At 42.6% G+C, this 17,467-nt stretch overlaps 2 protein-coding genes across 2 annotated transcripts; both read right to left on the bottom strand.

Moving 5' to 3' along the window:
• Window positions 1-479: 479 nt before the first annotated feature.
• si:ch211-244c8.4 (uncharacterized) lies at window positions 480-6,172 on the bottom strand. Its single transcript, XM_050041427.1, has one exon. The coding sequence runs from the start codon at window positions 5,959-5,961 to the stop codon at window positions 2,647-2,649; it is 3,315 nt and encodes a 1,104-aa protein (XP_049897384.1). The 5' UTR covers window positions 5,962-6,172; the 3' UTR covers window positions 480-2,646.
• A 3,612-nt stretch (window positions 6,173-9,784) lies between these two features.
• LOC126387892 (organic solute transporter subunit alpha-like) lies at window positions 9,785-16,142 on the bottom strand. Its single transcript, XM_050040642.1, has 9 exons — window positions 16,065-16,142; window positions 15,766-15,859; window positions 14,787-14,938; window positions 14,533-14,606; window positions 12,839-12,997; window positions 12,521-12,632; window positions 12,299-12,445; window positions 11,190-11,295; window positions 9,785-11,094 (listed from the first exon to the last, which is right to left on the bottom strand). Exons 2-9 carry the CDS (start codon window positions 15,839-15,841, stop codon window positions 10,934-10,936), a joined length of 987 nt encoding a protein of 328 aa, XP_049896599.1. The 5' UTR covers window positions 15,842-15,859; window positions 16,065-16,142; the 3' UTR covers window positions 9,785-10,933.
• Window positions 16,143-17,467: the final 1,325 nt, after the last annotated feature.

Raw genomic sequence — 17,467 nt, forward strand, 5'->3', positions numbered from 1 at the left:
GAAGCATTATTATGCTGCTTTAGATTGTTTTAATTCCATAACTCAATTTAAAATAGCGTGTGAAGTGATAACCTGTCTTATTAGCATGTATAGTGTGAGTGTGCTCATTAAGGCACTCATGTTTTTAAACTCCTCCTCCCAACTCTCGCAGCCTTTCATTGGTTGACCTAGTGGGGTTGGCATGGAAACACAGAATGAAGCATGCTAAATTAGGTTCTAAAGAGGCACGTCGCCTCTCCAGAGGCAGAAGCAGACACAAACACATGCAGTCCATAGAAAGCCAGGGTGGCCTCGGTGCATTGTGGGTGCTGTAATTTGTGTAACATATTTGGGGCAAGGGGACTGGATTTAGAGATGCACAAACAACCTATGAACAGAGGAACTCTGAGACATCTTACGCAATATTGCTCAAAAGTTTATTCCAACATGTTCCTGTTGTCACTATCACTTAAGGCATGAAAAACACATCGCTGGGGAATCATGTGAAGGGATGTTGATAAAAGGCAGCATTCACTGAATGCAGATTCCTCTTAAGAACTCAGGATACATATAAATCTCAGCAGTTTCCTATATGGAGAGCATTATACAATTTATCATGCTGTGTCACAATGTGAGCCCTCATAACCAGCCTGACCTCTGCTCTAACAGGCGTGATGATAAATCTGCATGCTGTTAAAGACTGTTTTTCAATATTTTAAACCCAAAATCTCAGGTGTTACTAAGAGGCAAACCTGTGTTGCGTCAGAGCCTCAGGGGGAGACTGTTCTTTTTCTCAGGGAGATGCTTTTACCCTCTGTAGTCTGTATCAACACCTGATGCGGTGAAATCCTCGTGTTTTCTCAGGCAAAATGATGGTCCTCTTTTCTCAGCTTGCAGCCTCTGGCTTCCTGAAGTACACAGAGGTCTTTTTGTGTCACCACCGCACTGCTTTTTTTTTCGTAAGAAATTCACCCTTTGTCCTTTGCGCTTTATTCCTAACAGCAGACTCCTCTTAACGTTACCCCATGACTCAGATCAGCGTCCCATCTTTAACCTGTGGTTTTTCCCTCTCACCACTAGACTTGCTTTTCAACATGTTTTCCTACATTTATAGCCTTTGTGCAACATCAAAGATAGTCTTTTTTTTGTTCACGACAGCCTTTTCAGTTCAAATAAGTATCTGTATTGTGTTCTTTTCTGCACTGATATCAAACTAATACTAAACGTCTAAATCAAATAACCCTCTCAGACATAATGCAGCACATCCATCGGGAGCATTTCACACTAAGAATAGCAATGACACACATTCCCTAACCCTTTTCCTGATAATAAGGTATGCATGTTAAGCGTTTTCCCTTGCAGCTGATTGGCTGGGCTCTCTTGACATTCATTTGCTCGCTTTTCAGGTCAGTGAGCTTTGAGTGTGGATGATGTTGGAATGATGTTCCTACAGTATGAGGACACTCTGAGCCCAGGCTGTAGTAAGACGGTGAGTCACAGTGGGGATTTGTCAGTGAAAATATAGAATGTTTGTCATATCTCTTTACTCTGCTCTTGAACTTTTCCCTCATGTAATTCCTTTCCGCGTAAAATTCTCCCAAGAGATGCTGTAGTGCTTCTTAATACCAAGCCAGTAAATCGTAATGTGTGCCCACATTATTCCTTATCTGTCTCCAACTGCCACGATGTAGAAAACATGCAGGATATAATTCACAACTTAAACAGATCTCATCTTGCAAAGTACTTATATTGTTTTATTGATTAAATAGGAAACAGAACAACATAGATGAGACTATACACAGAGATATTGTTCTCATCTGAGTATAAGTGGGATAAGGATAAGGACGTGCCAGTGTACGAGAGATCTCATCTCAGCATCCTCTCTGTCCATAGTGCCATTCATAATGGCTGCTGTCCATTACACTGGGAGCAATTATTTCCACTCCTCCCATAAAAACCAGTCTTCCCCATAGTTCACAGTGAGATCTGATCATGTTACATATGAGCAGGCGGACACACAGGCGCTGTACAGTTCAACATCTTGTGCAAAAAATTAATGGCACGTTTTATGCTACATACATCCAGAGATAGGTGTGGAATGTAAATTTGGTTGTTGCATTAATTTATAGAGCTCCTGCTGTTCTTCTCCTGACATAAATAAAGAGTAAAGGGACTGGTTATTATCAAAGACTCGCTGGAAAGAAAGACAAAAAAGAGTTGACCGTTCCTACAAAAAGTGGGAGTAACAAAAGTTAAAAGTACTGTAGAAAAGATTAATTCTGAAAGTCTGTCGGAAAAAGCACCCTTAAAAAGGCACTCGCCCGTGTTGTGTGTGTGTGACTGTGTTCCCAGAAGACCTTTTTTCTTGCTTATCCTTAGTTCCCGATGCTGCTGTGTGTTCAGGTGTGACCCCGAACCTTTCCTGAGTGCATGTCCAGTTGGCTCAGCACCAAAGAGCCAGGCTTGTTGCTTTGGCTCCTTGTGGAGATGTTTTGTGCTTGAGTGCTGTCAGCCTCCTTGACTTTGTTACTGTTGCTTATGTTGTTGTGAAGCCAAGAATTACAGTCTAGAAACGTTAATTAAAAAAGGGTGGTCATGTAGTAATATTGGAAAAAAAGTTGCAGTCAAAGCCATAATCTGTATCGTTGGTCGGTTCAGTCCATTGTTTTATTTTCTTAACTGGGTGCTGCCGCCTGCAGCTGCAGGTTTAGTGCCAGACCTGCGGACAGGAACCTTGGACACTGGTATCTTAGTGCGAGCAGGCTCTTTAGCTTGAGGGATTTGGGAGGCTGCGTGAGACTGTGCGCCGTGCTTCACAGGGATCTTTGAGTCACGCGGTAAACTGGTGAGGACTTTCGGCTGGGGAAGCTGCTGACTCTCCTCCTGGGCGTGTTTTGAGGTGGGCACATTAGCCTCAACATCACTGATTTTATCTCTGCTCCCTGCATCATGTGAGTTGAAATGGGGCCTGTCGTCTTCAGGAGTAGGTGGATCCCTGCTTGCTTCATCATCATGTTGACTGTCCCGGACAGGTATTTTGCCTGCTCTGCCCCCTCCAACTACAGGTATTTTGCTAAGTCCCGATGGTTTAGCTTGTGGTATCTTTCTTTCTCTGGGGGGGCCCTGGACGCTCGTTCGTGTCTCAGCATGCAGTTCTTCTGTTTTAGACGGCACAGTCTGGGCCCCCTGGGCACCCGTGCCACTTGAACTAGTCAGTTGCCCATCTACTGATGCCTGTCCACTTCCTCTCATCTTAGCAGCGTCACTCAGACAAGGTGCAGGAGGAGAGGAAGGAGAGGGTACAGGGCAAGTGGCAGGAGTTGTTACAGGAGGGGCTTTAGATTGAGAAACTGGGATCTGAGCAGGAGCAGGTGGATCTTTAACTACAGAAACTGGGATCTGAACAGGAGGAGGTTTAGCTACAGAAACTGGGATCTGAGCAGGAGCAGGAGGGGGTTTAACTACAGAAACTGGGATCTGAACAGGAGCAGGAGGGGCTTTAGCTACAGAAACTGGGATCTGAGCAGGAGCAGGAGGAGGTTTAGCTACAGAAACTGGGATCTGAGCAGGAGCAGGAGGGGCTTTAGCTACAGAAACTGGGATCTGAACAGGAGCAGGAGGAGGTTTAGCTATAGAAACTGGGATCTGAGCAGGTGCAGGAGGGGCTTTAGATTGAGAAACTTGAATTTGAGCAGGAGCAGGTGTTTCTTTAGGTACAGAAATTGGGATCTGAGCCGGAGCCGGAGGGGCTTTAGACTGAGAGACTTGCATTTGAGCAGGAGCAGGTGGTTCTTTCGGTACAGAAACTGGGATCTGAGCAGGAGGAGCTTTAGACTGGGTAACTGAGATCAAAGCTGGAGCAGTTGGATCTTTTGGTACAGAAACTGGGATCTGAGCAGGAGGGGCTTTAGATTGAGAGGCTGGGGTCTGACCTGGGGGAGGAGGTGTTGCGGATGCTGTAGAAACAACAGCATGAGTGGTTGGGGTCGGTGTGGGAGCAGGGGGCGTCTTATCTAAAGTCACTGGTGCAGGAGTGGGTTTAGTCGTGGGAGGAACCTTATCTAAAGAAGTTAAAGATGGCGTTGGGACAGATGCAGGGCTGGGTTGGGTTTTAGTTGTGGCAGTCAGAGTAGAGGAAGGAACATCTGGAACACTTACAAGAGAGGAAGAGGGCTTACTTAAGTCCACTGGGCTAGAGGTAAGTGATGGTTTGGAAAGGGCCGCAGATACCGAGCCTGAGGTCGTAGTTGATGTGGGAACCGTTGTCATCTTAGAGGGTGGAGGAGAGGGGGGTTTAGTTGTAACAGCACTGGCTGGTGATACTGTCACTGGGGCTTTAGATTCTCCTGCAGCTGAACTCAGGGAAGGTTTGTAGGAAGTGGAAGTTTGCAGGTTCAAGCTGCTAGCTGAATCCAGTTTAGCAGGTGGAGGTTGGGTAAAAGCAACAGCTGTGGGAGGGCTATGGGTTACTGGTGGAGGTTTAGCTGATGTAGTCGTTGGAGTCACAACAGGGATAGGTTTACTTACTGAAGCAACAACTTGAGGAGGTGCTGCGATCACCTCTGAAGCCAATTTGCTAGCCGTACTGGTAAGAGTTGGACTAGCTGTGGGAGCCTTTACTACAGTGGCAGGTGTGTTCGGAGGAGCTGTTGAAGAAGCAGAGGTGATGCTCAGTGTGGATTTAACGGTCATGGAAGGAGGAGCCATTATTGGAGCCGAAAGGCTTGTTAACGTTACAGGGGTAGTTGAGGTTCTCGTTGCAATGGGCGAAGGAGTTGATTTAATTTTTACGCTAGCAGAAGGCTCAGGGGCTGCAGTAGAGTCCGAACTCAGTTTGACTGACTGAGTCGTCAAAGTGGAAGATTTGGTCAACGTCGTGATGATGGAGCTCGGCTTGGGAGAAGAGGTTGCAGTTGTCTTTGTCAGAGGAGTAAAGGATTGGGTAGAGGTTGTTGTGGGGACGGCTACAGGAGAGGGTTTTGCCGTAGCAGCTGTGTTGATGGAGGCAGAGGTCGGTGGAGATGAGATGGTGGGTTTGGAGAAGAGAGATGTGGATGATGGCGTGACTTCAGTCCCCGCAGCACTCACGGGACTGCTCGCTTTTCCCCACTCTGCCTCCACATCAGCCATAATGTCTCCACCCCCTGTGATTGAGTCAAAGGTCAGGAGAGAGGAGATGTCTGCCAGCAGGCAGCTCAGGCTGTTATCCCCGGGTACCAAAGGTGGCTCAGAGGTGGGTAAAGGCGGCACATGCTCATCAGTTCTACTCACATCGCCTGCCGTCACCTGGGGAGTTGAGGTCTCTGATGGGGACGTAGCTTCACTGTCCTGTGTTGCAAAGCTCTTTTCAGGCTCATAGCTCTCAGTCTCTGGGCTGTCCAGAGAGCGAGGATGGGATTTGGGGGTGAGGGTGAGGTCCTCTTTGATGATTTCCACACTGTTGGCGCGGGACGACATGAGAAGTGGGCTTGGAGGGGCTTCCTCCTTCTCCTCTTTATCTTTTGATTTAAACTTAACATTGCCAAACAGTCCCTTCAGCCCACGACGGTGCCGACCCACAGGCTGGGACACGGTGTGGACCCTGCGGTCCCCCACTCCTCTCCGACCACCCCTCAGCAGCGACAGGAAGCTGAGGGACTTGGCTGAGCTGGCTGAAGAAATGGAGGCACGAGCTGGGGCTGCAGCCAGAACGCCATCTTCACCGAGAGCCTCCTCTTCTGCCTGCTCCCTCTCTCCTTGACTCACCTCCTGTGCCTTTTCCTTGTCTGGCTCCTGCTCTGAATCTGGTGCAGCAGTCTCAGATAATCCATCACTGGTTTTGCTCCTGATAACAGGTGACTTGTTGTTCCCATCCCCTTTGCCACGAATAGAAAAAATGTTACCTGGCTTGCGTTTGCCAAACAGCTTGAATCCTTTTCTGATTTTTCCACTCGACTGGGATTCACAAGGCGGGGGGTCCACGTTCTCTGTTTGTACATCCATCTTCTCTCTGCTTCCCCCTTTCTCTGTATCCTCCAGTCACTTGCTGCAGTTATTATTCCCCAGCTGGTGGACTGAGCATTTATATCCAGACCTTATCTCTGTCTCCGTCTGTAGCCTTGCTTTACCACTGTTGCTCTCAGTGTGTTTCTTTATCGGTTGTCTGTATCCCTCCCTCTGTCTGTCTTTCCCATCCAGCCCTTTCTCCTCTATTTCTCCCTTGAAAGCCCCTCCCCTTTGCCTCGTTTTTGTCTGGCTGCTCTCCCTGGTTGCCATAGCAACTGAGGAGCTAAGCAGCTTTCGTCAGCAATGCAGAGCCAGGGGCTGTCGACAACCCACCCTGAACACAGCTTTCCCTTCCTCTCTCTCTTCCTCTCTGTCTGATGACTCTGTTTACATAACAGCAGAGACAAACACTCCATTAATAGGGCCAAATTTTGAATTCTGAATGATCTGGCTTTATATAAACATCTCATCCAGATTAATGCAATGTACCTTCATATGCAGCCTAATAATCTTTTAATGGAACAGATTTGCTTTTATTCTAAATAAACTGGTGTTATTTGCATTGAGTGTGTCACAGGAATCCACTGTAACTCACCCAAGTGTATTGAAAATATATTTAAAATGTCAGATAGTAATTGCAGTAAAGTGGAACCATTTAGCATATTCAAGTTTGGAAAATAATTAGCATATTGACCCATATGCCTATATGCATAATATTTTTCTCTTTTGATCCATCATCTATGTTGGATATTACTTCAAAAAGCCTCATTTAAACACCTATTAGAGAACAAAAACCCCAAAGTAAAGCTTCCTGTGACGTGTAACTGTTGATGTTATTATAAAATCAGATTAAAAGGGATCAGTCTTTTAGGAAGGCGTGACTTTTTAGCAGCTTTGACAGTCAAATGCACTCCTGAAGACAATCAAGCCATTGAGAATAATTACATAATTGAAAATGAACAGATTCATGGAAATTAAATTCTTCAGGAAAAGGGAAAAAAATGTCCTCATACTGATATATAGGGCAAATAAACAAGCACAAAAGTCAAAGGTAAACACATAAACAAGAACCAAAAAAGCACAGACTAAACAAAAGCACAGCATCATCTCTGCAGGGTTCATAACATTCACTAGAGACCCTCTTCACCCCAGCCGGCCCATGACACAATGACCCACAATTTAAAATAACTTATAATCCCACGGGTGTAATGTAGAGGGGAAAATGGCCCCCCTCTTCACTTTCTAAACTCTTACTTCCGGCACCCTTTCCCAGAAGACACCCATCTTTGAACTTGGCCTTCATTTTGATCTCAGCTGCACATCTGTAAAGTTTTGTGACTTCATTTTCCTCAATCCACAGACAGACAAATGAACACCTGGCCTCTAGTCACCAGGAGCACATTTTGCCATTTTCGCACACACACACACACACACACACACACACAAAAACAGACTCACGATTATGGTGATGATTCAAGAGTCTGTCAGCATGGCACAAATCCTTGAAGGAGTCATCAAGTGTACAGATCAAACCTGGAAACCAAAGAAAAGTCACCCATGGCACAGGCAGTCCTCTCACCAGTATGATGGTAATTCGTTAAAAAAAAGAAGTATTCGTGATATCAATTAAATGTAAGCTGTACATCTAAAAGGCAAACACATTTCTAAAAATTATAGTGTCAGGCTCCTATGACACGTTTACTCCTTTCATAGAAGGTAAATAAATGTTATTTTTGTTCGGGTTATGCATGAACTCAAATGACGCATTCTCTGTCATCAGCTAAACCAACTCTGGATGTTCAGGTCTGACTTGACTTTTCTAGTTATAGAGGACAACTGTAGGGGCTACAGCAAATGCTGGCTTGGAGATCTTGGGTAAACACAACCTAACCAGTTTAATGTTGTAAGCCAGTTTAATGGATATTCTGTTTGCTTGGCACAAGCACTTCGAAATGATTTAATTCTTCCCCTTTAAAATGGGGAACTGTAAAACTCTGGTAAACGTTGTTGTATTCACCATTTTAAAATATAAAGATTTTGTTCAGGTTGATCTGAAAACAAATAATCAATATAAATGAATCATGGAAGTTTAAGGAGCGGCGACTGGTGTTGGGATGGAACAAGTGCGGCCTCTTGTGGTTGCTCAGGAAACAACACGTGGCACAGTTAGGCTGGAGACGGCTGTTAAGTGCACACACGGAGTCTGAAAATAAAGCTGCTGTCTCATCCGCATGTATTCCCTGTCCCAAATAAGTCTGAGTAAGTGGGTCAGCAATCTTTGAACAAATCTGGCTGTTTTTTTGTTAAGAAGACACAGCAGGAGGCTTAAGGGTAGAGTCACACTGGTACGCAGTTGTACAGGGCAAACAGTAAGGATTAAGTTTCCTCACAAAAACGTTTATGCAAGTATCGGTCTGTAGAATAACAATAGAAAGAACAGATAATTTTTACCAATTTGTATCAGTGCTTCGATTGTCAGTATATGTGAATACATGCAACTTGGGCTTTGTAACTGAATACTGTGTTTGCATTTACTTCCCATGAGAGTACAAAAAATCATCAGAGGTCAATGTAGGCCTTTCTCGAACATGCCCACACCTTGACCAAAGTCACCATTATTGTGATGACCACAGACTGGTCACTAAACCATTAGACTAAGGACTTTCACATATCATCTGTTACTCAACCGCTCTCAGAAGTTAGAATAGATCCCCATCTCCCCACAGCCCTCAGTCTTAGCCCCGCCTCTCCTTAGGGATGTGTGCTGAGCCCCCTACTCTACGCTCTCTACACTGATGACTGCAAACCCACACACCTGAGCAATGTCATCATCGAGTTAGCGTATGATACAACTGTGGTGCATAGAGACAACCCGGTCCTGAACACGAACCAGGTTGTCCTTGCGCCAAAACCAAAGAACTGATCATCTAGTAAAGAGGGAAAAAAATCTAATCCCAATCCCATCCACACCAACGGAGACTGCGTGGAGAGAGTATTGAAGTTCCTGGGTGTACATGATGGATGATGGATGATGACAACTTAATACCTAGAGCTAGAACTGAAGAAGCCTCTTGGATGAGAAGTGAACGTCTTCAAGAAACTCAAGTAAGTCCAGTTGCCTATGACAGTAGCACTTAAGACGTGGATGGTGACCTGTCATGAAATGCAAATACCACTGCGCTTGTGAAGAAGGCACAGCATTGTCTCCATTTCCTTAGCAGCATCGAAAAGAACAACCTGGCTGAGCAACTGCTGGTGTCCTTCTATTGCTGCTCCATCAAGAGTGTGCTGTGTTACTGCATCTCTGTGTGGTTCGCCAGTTGCTCCATAGCACAAAGAAAAGCACTCCAGAAGATAATTTCCACAGCCCACAAAAAACCATCGGCTGCTCTCTGCTTCTCCCTTGAGGACATTTAGAGCACGTGGCTTTTTCAAGGACTCATCCCACGGCGACATCACCTGTTTGAGCCATCACCTTCTGGAAGGTGTTTCAGGGCCATTAAGTCACAGGCAAACAGACTGAAAAACAGTTTCTATCCCAGATCCATTACTGCACTCAACATGAACACCTGAAATACACTGTGATGTGCATATGATAGTCTATATGATAGTATCACCCATAAGCATAATATGCAATATGGTGTGTGGGCATATGTGCTATGTTTTGTTTTATATGTTGTTGTGTTTTTTTGTTTTCTTTTCATAGTTATAGCCTATTTTATTCATCTTATTTTGTAATCATGCTCTTTTTATCCCTTGCACTGGCAAGGATAGCCACCCAATTTAATCGTACATGTGCAAAGACAATCAAGGTCACACACACACACACACACACACACACACACTATAACACAAATAAATAGGTGTTTTTATTTACCGTTCTCCAGGCAAATGTAAAAATAACACTCTGATGCAAACTAAAATTCATAAACCTGCACACTCCCAACCAAAGGACCACTTTTCCAATTTTTAAACCTTTCTTCCTCTCTGTTTAGTTCCAGTATGACATGTATACAAACACTGCACAGCATGCTGTTACACTTCTCTGTATATTCTGGATTTTGTAGGAAGGCTCTGCTCCCCACCTGCAGATCCTAGTTACAGTCTGAAAATCCCCAGTGTCTCCAGTAATGCTCTGAAACTAGTGAAGCTTAAAAGAATACTTTGTCATTGTGATAAATACACATATTTGCTCTCTTACAGAGATTTAGATGAGATGATTGATACCACTTTTATATCTGTACAGTGGCCTAAATACTGTATGGGATGTAATGACTCCAGGAAGTCACTGCGCACAGTCAAGAAAAAGTCCTGCGCATAACTTCCTGAAAACCACTAGTAGGCTTTAGAGATGCTGTTGGGATGATTTTTTTGGACAGAGACAGGCTAGCCGATTCTCCATTTCTAATTGTTGTACCATGCTAACTGCTGAACCCAACCCAATTGTCAGAAAAAATGTTGGCATTGCATGTTTCTGCATGCATTGACATTGCATCACAACTACTTTTTGTTGTTTGTTGGTCTCGAGGGGTCTGCAGTGGTCTGCAGCTTGGCAGATATCTGGCCCATGTGACACAGCATCCATCATCCTCTGCATCTTTCATTGGCAAAGTCAGCTCATATATTACATCACTTTGAAAATGTTGATGTGATACGTATGAAACATGCAAATACAACTTATTTGTGGTTTTTCTGAAACGAACATTACCAACATTTTCTTCTGGCGACAGGTCTAAACTGGCAGTAGCTTCATATTTTCTGCACAGACATAAAAATACAAAGAAAATAGGGCTGAAAGTCAGAAGAGGAGTGCTGTTTTCTCTCTTCTTAAATTTAAGTGACAAAAATTAGGTAAAAATAAAAACTTAATATCAGACTTATGACTATTTGATGATCTCTAAACTTTGATGGTGCGATACATCATTTAAGAGCAGTGCTGACGCCCACTCTTTCGTCACTGTCTCCTTTTTCAGACGTCATGCTCCACGAGACAAGCCTGCAGGGCGGCTTTAGCATTCTGGTCGTTGTCATGTTCCTCAGGGGGAAGTGGGTCATATGTACGACGGTACAAATTCCGAGTGACCAAAGTGATGATGAACATCTCCATGATCATCATTTGCTGATTTAGCACTGCAGGACAGGGAGGGAGAGAGAACAAAATCAGGGTTTCAGATGGATTAGTTCACCTCACATGTTAGCAGCAGACATTCAGAGATGTTTCTTACTGGAGGCACGAGCTTGAGAAGAGAAGGGAGGGGAGCAGGCGATGGTCCCATCTAAAGCCAGGATGTTAATGATTGATGTCTGCAGCTGACTCAGTACAAGTACTAGCTGAAAAGAAAACACAACACCTGATGAGTTACACATTGTACATACGGTGTACATGCAGCTAAAATGCACTCTAAATATGAATATTTTATGTGTTATGGCACCAAAGAAATACAACGACAGTCAATGGGACCGGTGTTAAAGGTGTGGTGTGTAAGATTTAGTGGCATCTAGTGTTGAGTTTGAGTACTGCAGCAAATGAAACCGATCCCATGTGCCAAGGTTGTGGGGAACTATGGTGGCCAGTATGAAAATGCAAAAATTCAAATGGCCATATCTAGAACTGTTGTTTGTTTTGTCAATTCTGGGCTACTGTAGGAACATGTGGGGTGCAATATTGCAGACTCCATGGAAGAAGACCCTCTTTGTATGTAGATATAAACAGCTCAGTTTAAGGTAACGAAAACTGTTATTTTCAGATGATTATAAGAAAACATACTTATTATATTTAGTTTCTTCCAATGTATCTCCCTAAATCTTACACACTGGACCTTTTAAGGAATACTTCACCCATAAAATGATCATTTGTATATCAGTTACTCACCGAGTGTTAAGTTAAATTTGTGAGGAAAACTTCATTTTTCTCGCATGCCTCCACAGTCAATAAAGAATTCAAAAATGGAGAAAGTTCTTGATGAATTTCATTAAATGGGGATTTACATTTTAATTTACATTTAACAAAAGCAAGACTGTATCAAAACATCCGTTTACAAACTGTCACACAACTTGTGCAGTATAATCCAACTCTCATTTATCCAGTCTTATGCTCAGTACTTCCCAAACACATGGTAAAATGGACCTGCACTTGTATAGCGCCTTTCTAGTCATCTGACCACCCAAAGTGCTTTTTACACTACGAGTCGCATTCACCCATTCACACACTGGTGGTTGAGGCTACCATACAAGGTGCCACCTTCTACTCTGTTTTTAATACATTCACTAACCAATGGAACATTGGGAGGAAATTGGGTTCAGCATCCATATGATATTGGTTGTGTTGACTCACCTGGTACATGGCATACTTTGGGACAATTTTGAGGGTGCGTAGAAAGCCGTTAGTGTTCATGAAGATGATGGCAACAGGCCAGAGGGAGGTGAGAGTGAGAACGCCAAGGAATGGGCCGATCCAAATGGCTGTACCAGTGATCTCTAACTGAAAAAGGAGCAAAGAAATATTTCAATGTCATGTCGTCAATTGGATGCATAGAGAAGTATTTTAAATACTTACATCAGAGAGGTCAAAGTTGCCATTTGTCCACAATATTATGGAGAGGACAGAGAGCACCGTCTTAAGGATTGCATACTGTAGAGCACCCAGCTTCAGGATGAATAACAGTCGCCTAAATGATCCCACCCAAAAAAAGATCCAGAGTAGAAATGTACACAATCATAATATAATATGCAGTCAGTATTAAAGGAGTAATGAAAATAATTAAGAGCAGGATTAAATTATCATTAAAAAAACTCAGTTTATGGGCAGTAAAGAGCACAGGCTTGAGTTATTGGAGCTGGAACAGTAACACACAGAGTGTATTTGTATAAATACCGTGACATGGGCACAAGAGGAAGACAGACGCAGCAGCAGCAGCAGGGTCCTGTTCTGATCCTAAATGGTTTACCGGAAAACCGGTTCAGAAAAGCAGTGCTGCCCCCAAACTCCTCAACCAGCAGAACCAAGACTTTATACACCACGACTGCAAAATAACTACACAGAGAAGGAAAACAGATTTAGATCAGTTTATAGACACCAGATATGTAATAATTCTCAATAATCACTCTGGAGCACCACACTTTAGCTTCACTGTACGTGATGGTATATTCAAGCTTTTTCAGCAAGGGAGCCATATGACACACGTTTTTCATTTATCACATAAAACACATCTACCTTTGACATGTGAGAACAAATTAACCCTTGTTAAAGGATGTTGACCCTGCTGTTAAATATGCTGTTCTGCTGATAAATCTCATAAATCAGAAAGCACATAAATACATCACTGCAGTCGGCAAAAGCCTATAAAGATTTTGTTCATTTTATTGGAGATGACACATGCTGGTTGAAGATGTAGCATTGTCTTGGTGTGTAATGATTCACCAAGTGGTATAACTGTTGTCCTTCACTTAATCTATACAAGGCTTCAAGTCATCTTGTATAGCAGATCCATCGGGCAAACCTTTCACTCTCTGCTGTATTTCTCTGGCATAATTTGTGCTGGAATATTCTGACCAGCAACAAATTAAAGGTTAAGGTTTCCATTATAAATAAATATGTTTTAATGGTTACAATTGTTTTTTAAACTGTGTTATTTGTGATTTAAAGTCATGCTGTGCATTTGTGCATACCAGGCCAATCACCGAATTGGGTGGCACAATGTTAAAATGCTGTAATGAAGCAACCACTAGAAACAATTTGTACATCGGCCATTCTGATCCACTAGAAGTGAGTGGTGGTGTATGTATCTGCAGAGACTCTGCCTTCTGGCTGTATTCTCTTGTTCTCCTCTTATTTTGCTTTGTTCAGGACATTTATGGGCACAGCACTCAGGTGAGGTCAGGATTTTATTAAAATGTAGCAACCAGGTTTGTGTGATTTTTTTGTTTAGTTTTGACTTATTTAGAATTACAGCCTGGCATAAAGGCTGTTATACGAAATATAATTTAATATTATATTATCTTATATTAATGTTATATGGAGGGAAACATAATAAAGGAAAGAATGGATTACTATTATAACCTGGAAGCTGATATGATAACAGTAGTAATGAGTTTACTGCAAAGTGAGACTTACAGGTCACAGCTTTAAGATAACAGACATTTAACAAACACTGGCTACTGCTAGTTTTTGACATTTAAAGTGGAGAGTTTTTTGATGAACTTATCATCATGAAGTCAATCTTGATTACACAATGTAATGGCTATAGAATAATGACACCATCAGCATTGCTTTCAACATGCAATTATGTCTCCCACTGGGTATTAAAAAAAAAAGGCTCAAGTTACAGCACAAAGGAAGTGCGCTTTTGTTTCCCCTGGTAGCTATCAGTAGCTACCCCTAGTTACCAATGAGTATCGATAGGAAACAAGAGCAGAAGAGAACATCCGTAAATACAGATTCATATCGGATTCAATATCATTTTTCAGCTTTTTTTAAAATATCAAAGAAAAAAAAGACTCCGGTTTATGAGACAGTACTTTGCCCTGAGCCCTGAGTACTAATTTTGGTGAAGTTGAGTGAAAACGTACCTGTTAGACGTCATGTCTGTGAACATGACTGCCCTCGGGATCCACATCCCAAAACAAGACATAACAGCAATGACCTAAAACAGAGAAACACAAGAATGTGCGTACAATTAGATTTCATGTTGTATTTCATAAGGCCTTGTGCCCAAGTTCTGGAGACTTACTTTACAAATAAAGTGGTTTATAATGATTATTTTCTATCGGTTTTAAAATTATTATTATTATATTATAACACTAAAACAGGTCCGAATGCTTACTGGTGCTGCACCATTTATCCAAATGATGGTTGTCTTCTTGGGGTAGGGCAGTTTTTTATAAATATAGACACACTGCTCCAGGTATAGCAGCAGGGAGATGCAGGACATGAAGGTGAGCATGGAGTACAGGCACAAGCCAAACACATCCAGCTCTGATTGAAAACAGAGAGAGGGGGGGAGGAGGTTAAGTCAAAAATGTGCAGAACATTGTATTTTAGAAACAGAGGCAAATAAAAGAAGAAACTAGAGACACACTATATACACACTATACGTGATACAGTGATCTGCAACTTAAAAAGAATAAAGAATGTGGGCCAGGGGCGTAAAGTGTGTGTGTGTGTGTGTGGGTGAACATTGTTCATGTCCTGTGTGAAGTTATTTTAATGAGAACATAGTGTGCTAGTACGTGATTAATTTTTCAGGCTTTTGAACACGACAGAGTGAGGTGGGGTGAGGGGGGGGGGGGGTTCACACGCAGCAAATGGTTGCAAGCCGGAGTCGAGCCTGCGACTGCTGGCATCGTCGAGCCTGCGACTGCTGGCATCGCCTCTGTACATGGGGCGCTGGCACTATCCACTACGCTACCGACGCCCCTGGCGTGAGCATGTTTTAAGATCACACTCAACTTTAAACTCGGCCTTCATTATGATCTCAATTACAAAACTCTAAAGTTTGGTGACTGCTTCTTTGTGACATTATTGCTGTGACAAAATCTGTCCGCATACAGACAGACAGATATTCAAACACCTAGCAAAGTACTAAGAACTGCTCCCTTGGTAATTCCTGCCACAGAAGATGTCTCAAAGACCACATTTTGCCATGATAACACACACAAACACAGACATACGCTGAAAAAATACTAGACCCACACACAGCTGCTCGCGTTACACTGCTGAGTGAATTCCAAATGTCATTAGCTCAGACTTGTTGATAAAGAAACATTATCAGCAAGCAGGATGTGGTGATGCAGGTCACTTACGTTTTATCACGTCGATAGCTAGCGGGGGCTCTTGTAAACAAGCTGGATCGATGGTGCTGTTGAGGGCTTCCTCCATGGTGTCGAAGTATTCTTCCTGAGAAATTCACTAATAGACTTAAGTTTAAGAAGAAATTCTCTAGACAAATTAAATTGAACTTTATATCCTGGATTAAATGACCTCTGTGAAACCTGATCAGTTGTAAAATAACAAGGTCTACTACTACTGTTTCTGTTTCCCGTTACATTGCAGTGTCTGCCGGTGGATTCTAGTAGCAGACTTAACTGCGTGTGTACTTTACCCTTTAGGTGGCTTCTAAGGAGTGAAGGTGGGATGACAGCTTAGAAGTTTATGAGAACACCTCCGTAAGTGACTGTCGCTCATTCATTCACAGACTGAGGTCACAGTAATTAAAATAACACAAAGGTCAGAGTTGGGAGTCGTGAGATGAGCAAGTGAGACAGGATAACATTAACCTTGACAATGTGTGTTATTTCCTTCCTACTAATTATAAAAGGGTATAAAACGATAAAGGAATGTCCTTCAAGCATGAGGAATATGTCTGTTTTATAATTCAGTTTCAGCAATACATCAAAGAGGGGCACTAATCATAGATAAATAAATGGACATAAAAATTAAAAAGTAAGTTTCAGATTAGAAAACCTTGGATTATCTTTTATAATAAAGCTTCACTGGGCTCAAAGGGTTTCCTCTTCCCAACGTAAAACTGGGTGTTGAGACTCTTACAACTTTATCTGCTGTATATTTATGGAGAGGTGAATGGCACTGAGGTCGTTCACCTTTTCCCAGCTAGCCAGCCAATCTTGTTCCCTGCACAACATGTTCCTGTGCCAGAAAAATAACTCAATACATGTCAATGCCTGCCTGAACATGTCCGGCAAATTTTAACCAATTTTAACCACCATTTTAACCCTCATGTAAAGAGGGCAGGGTCATGTCACCACTTTTTCTGTCATAATCTCTTTAATGAGAGCTGAGAGAGCATTGTTCCACATGTTCCTCATTCAGCATCTCTTTTATAATTGTTTGACGTTTGAATATCCACCACTGCATTTTGTTTACTGTAGGAAATATCATGCACTATGTGATTTTGCCAAATAGGACATGCTCCTGTATCACCATCCTACATTGCATTCCAGGACAAACACTGCAATCAAACAATCACAGCATCTCTGACATCATCAGTGTGCTGCTCCTGTGGCTCTTTCAAAATCCCTTTGTGCCTCTTCAGAGCAAAGCTAGTTTTCTAATTAAGTTAGTACAATTGAACAAAAAGCTCAGTAACATTGAACAAAAACCTTATAAGCTACTGCAGGGTCAGCAAGTTATCTTGCTAATTAGGTAGGCTATGCTAACTAGTAGCCTAAGCTTACTGATGGACCAGAATATTATCAAGTTAGCTTGCTAACTAAGTAGGCATACTAATAAGTAAGCTCGCCAATATCATTTGCAGTTGCAAAGACCTGTGATAGACACATTTTTCCTCCTTTTTAACAGCCTATTCAAAACTATTTAAATATTGCAGTGTTTGAGTTGATCCTGGACCATCACCACCATTTTGACCCTTGGATAATTTGTTCGTTGATCCAGAGTCATCATCATCATCATCTTCATCCTGCGCATTTGGTTAGGTTAATCCAGGGACATCAATGCCATGTTGACCCTGGATCATTTGTATAATGA

The sequence above is a fragment of the Epinephelus moara genome, chromosome 3 (assembly GCF_006386435.1).
Source record: "Epinephelus moara isolate mb chromosome 3, YSFRI_EMoa_1.0, whole genome shotgun sequence".
Taxonomy (NCBI): domain Eukaryota; kingdom Metazoa; phylum Chordata; class Actinopteri; order Perciformes; family Serranidae; genus Epinephelus; species Epinephelus moara.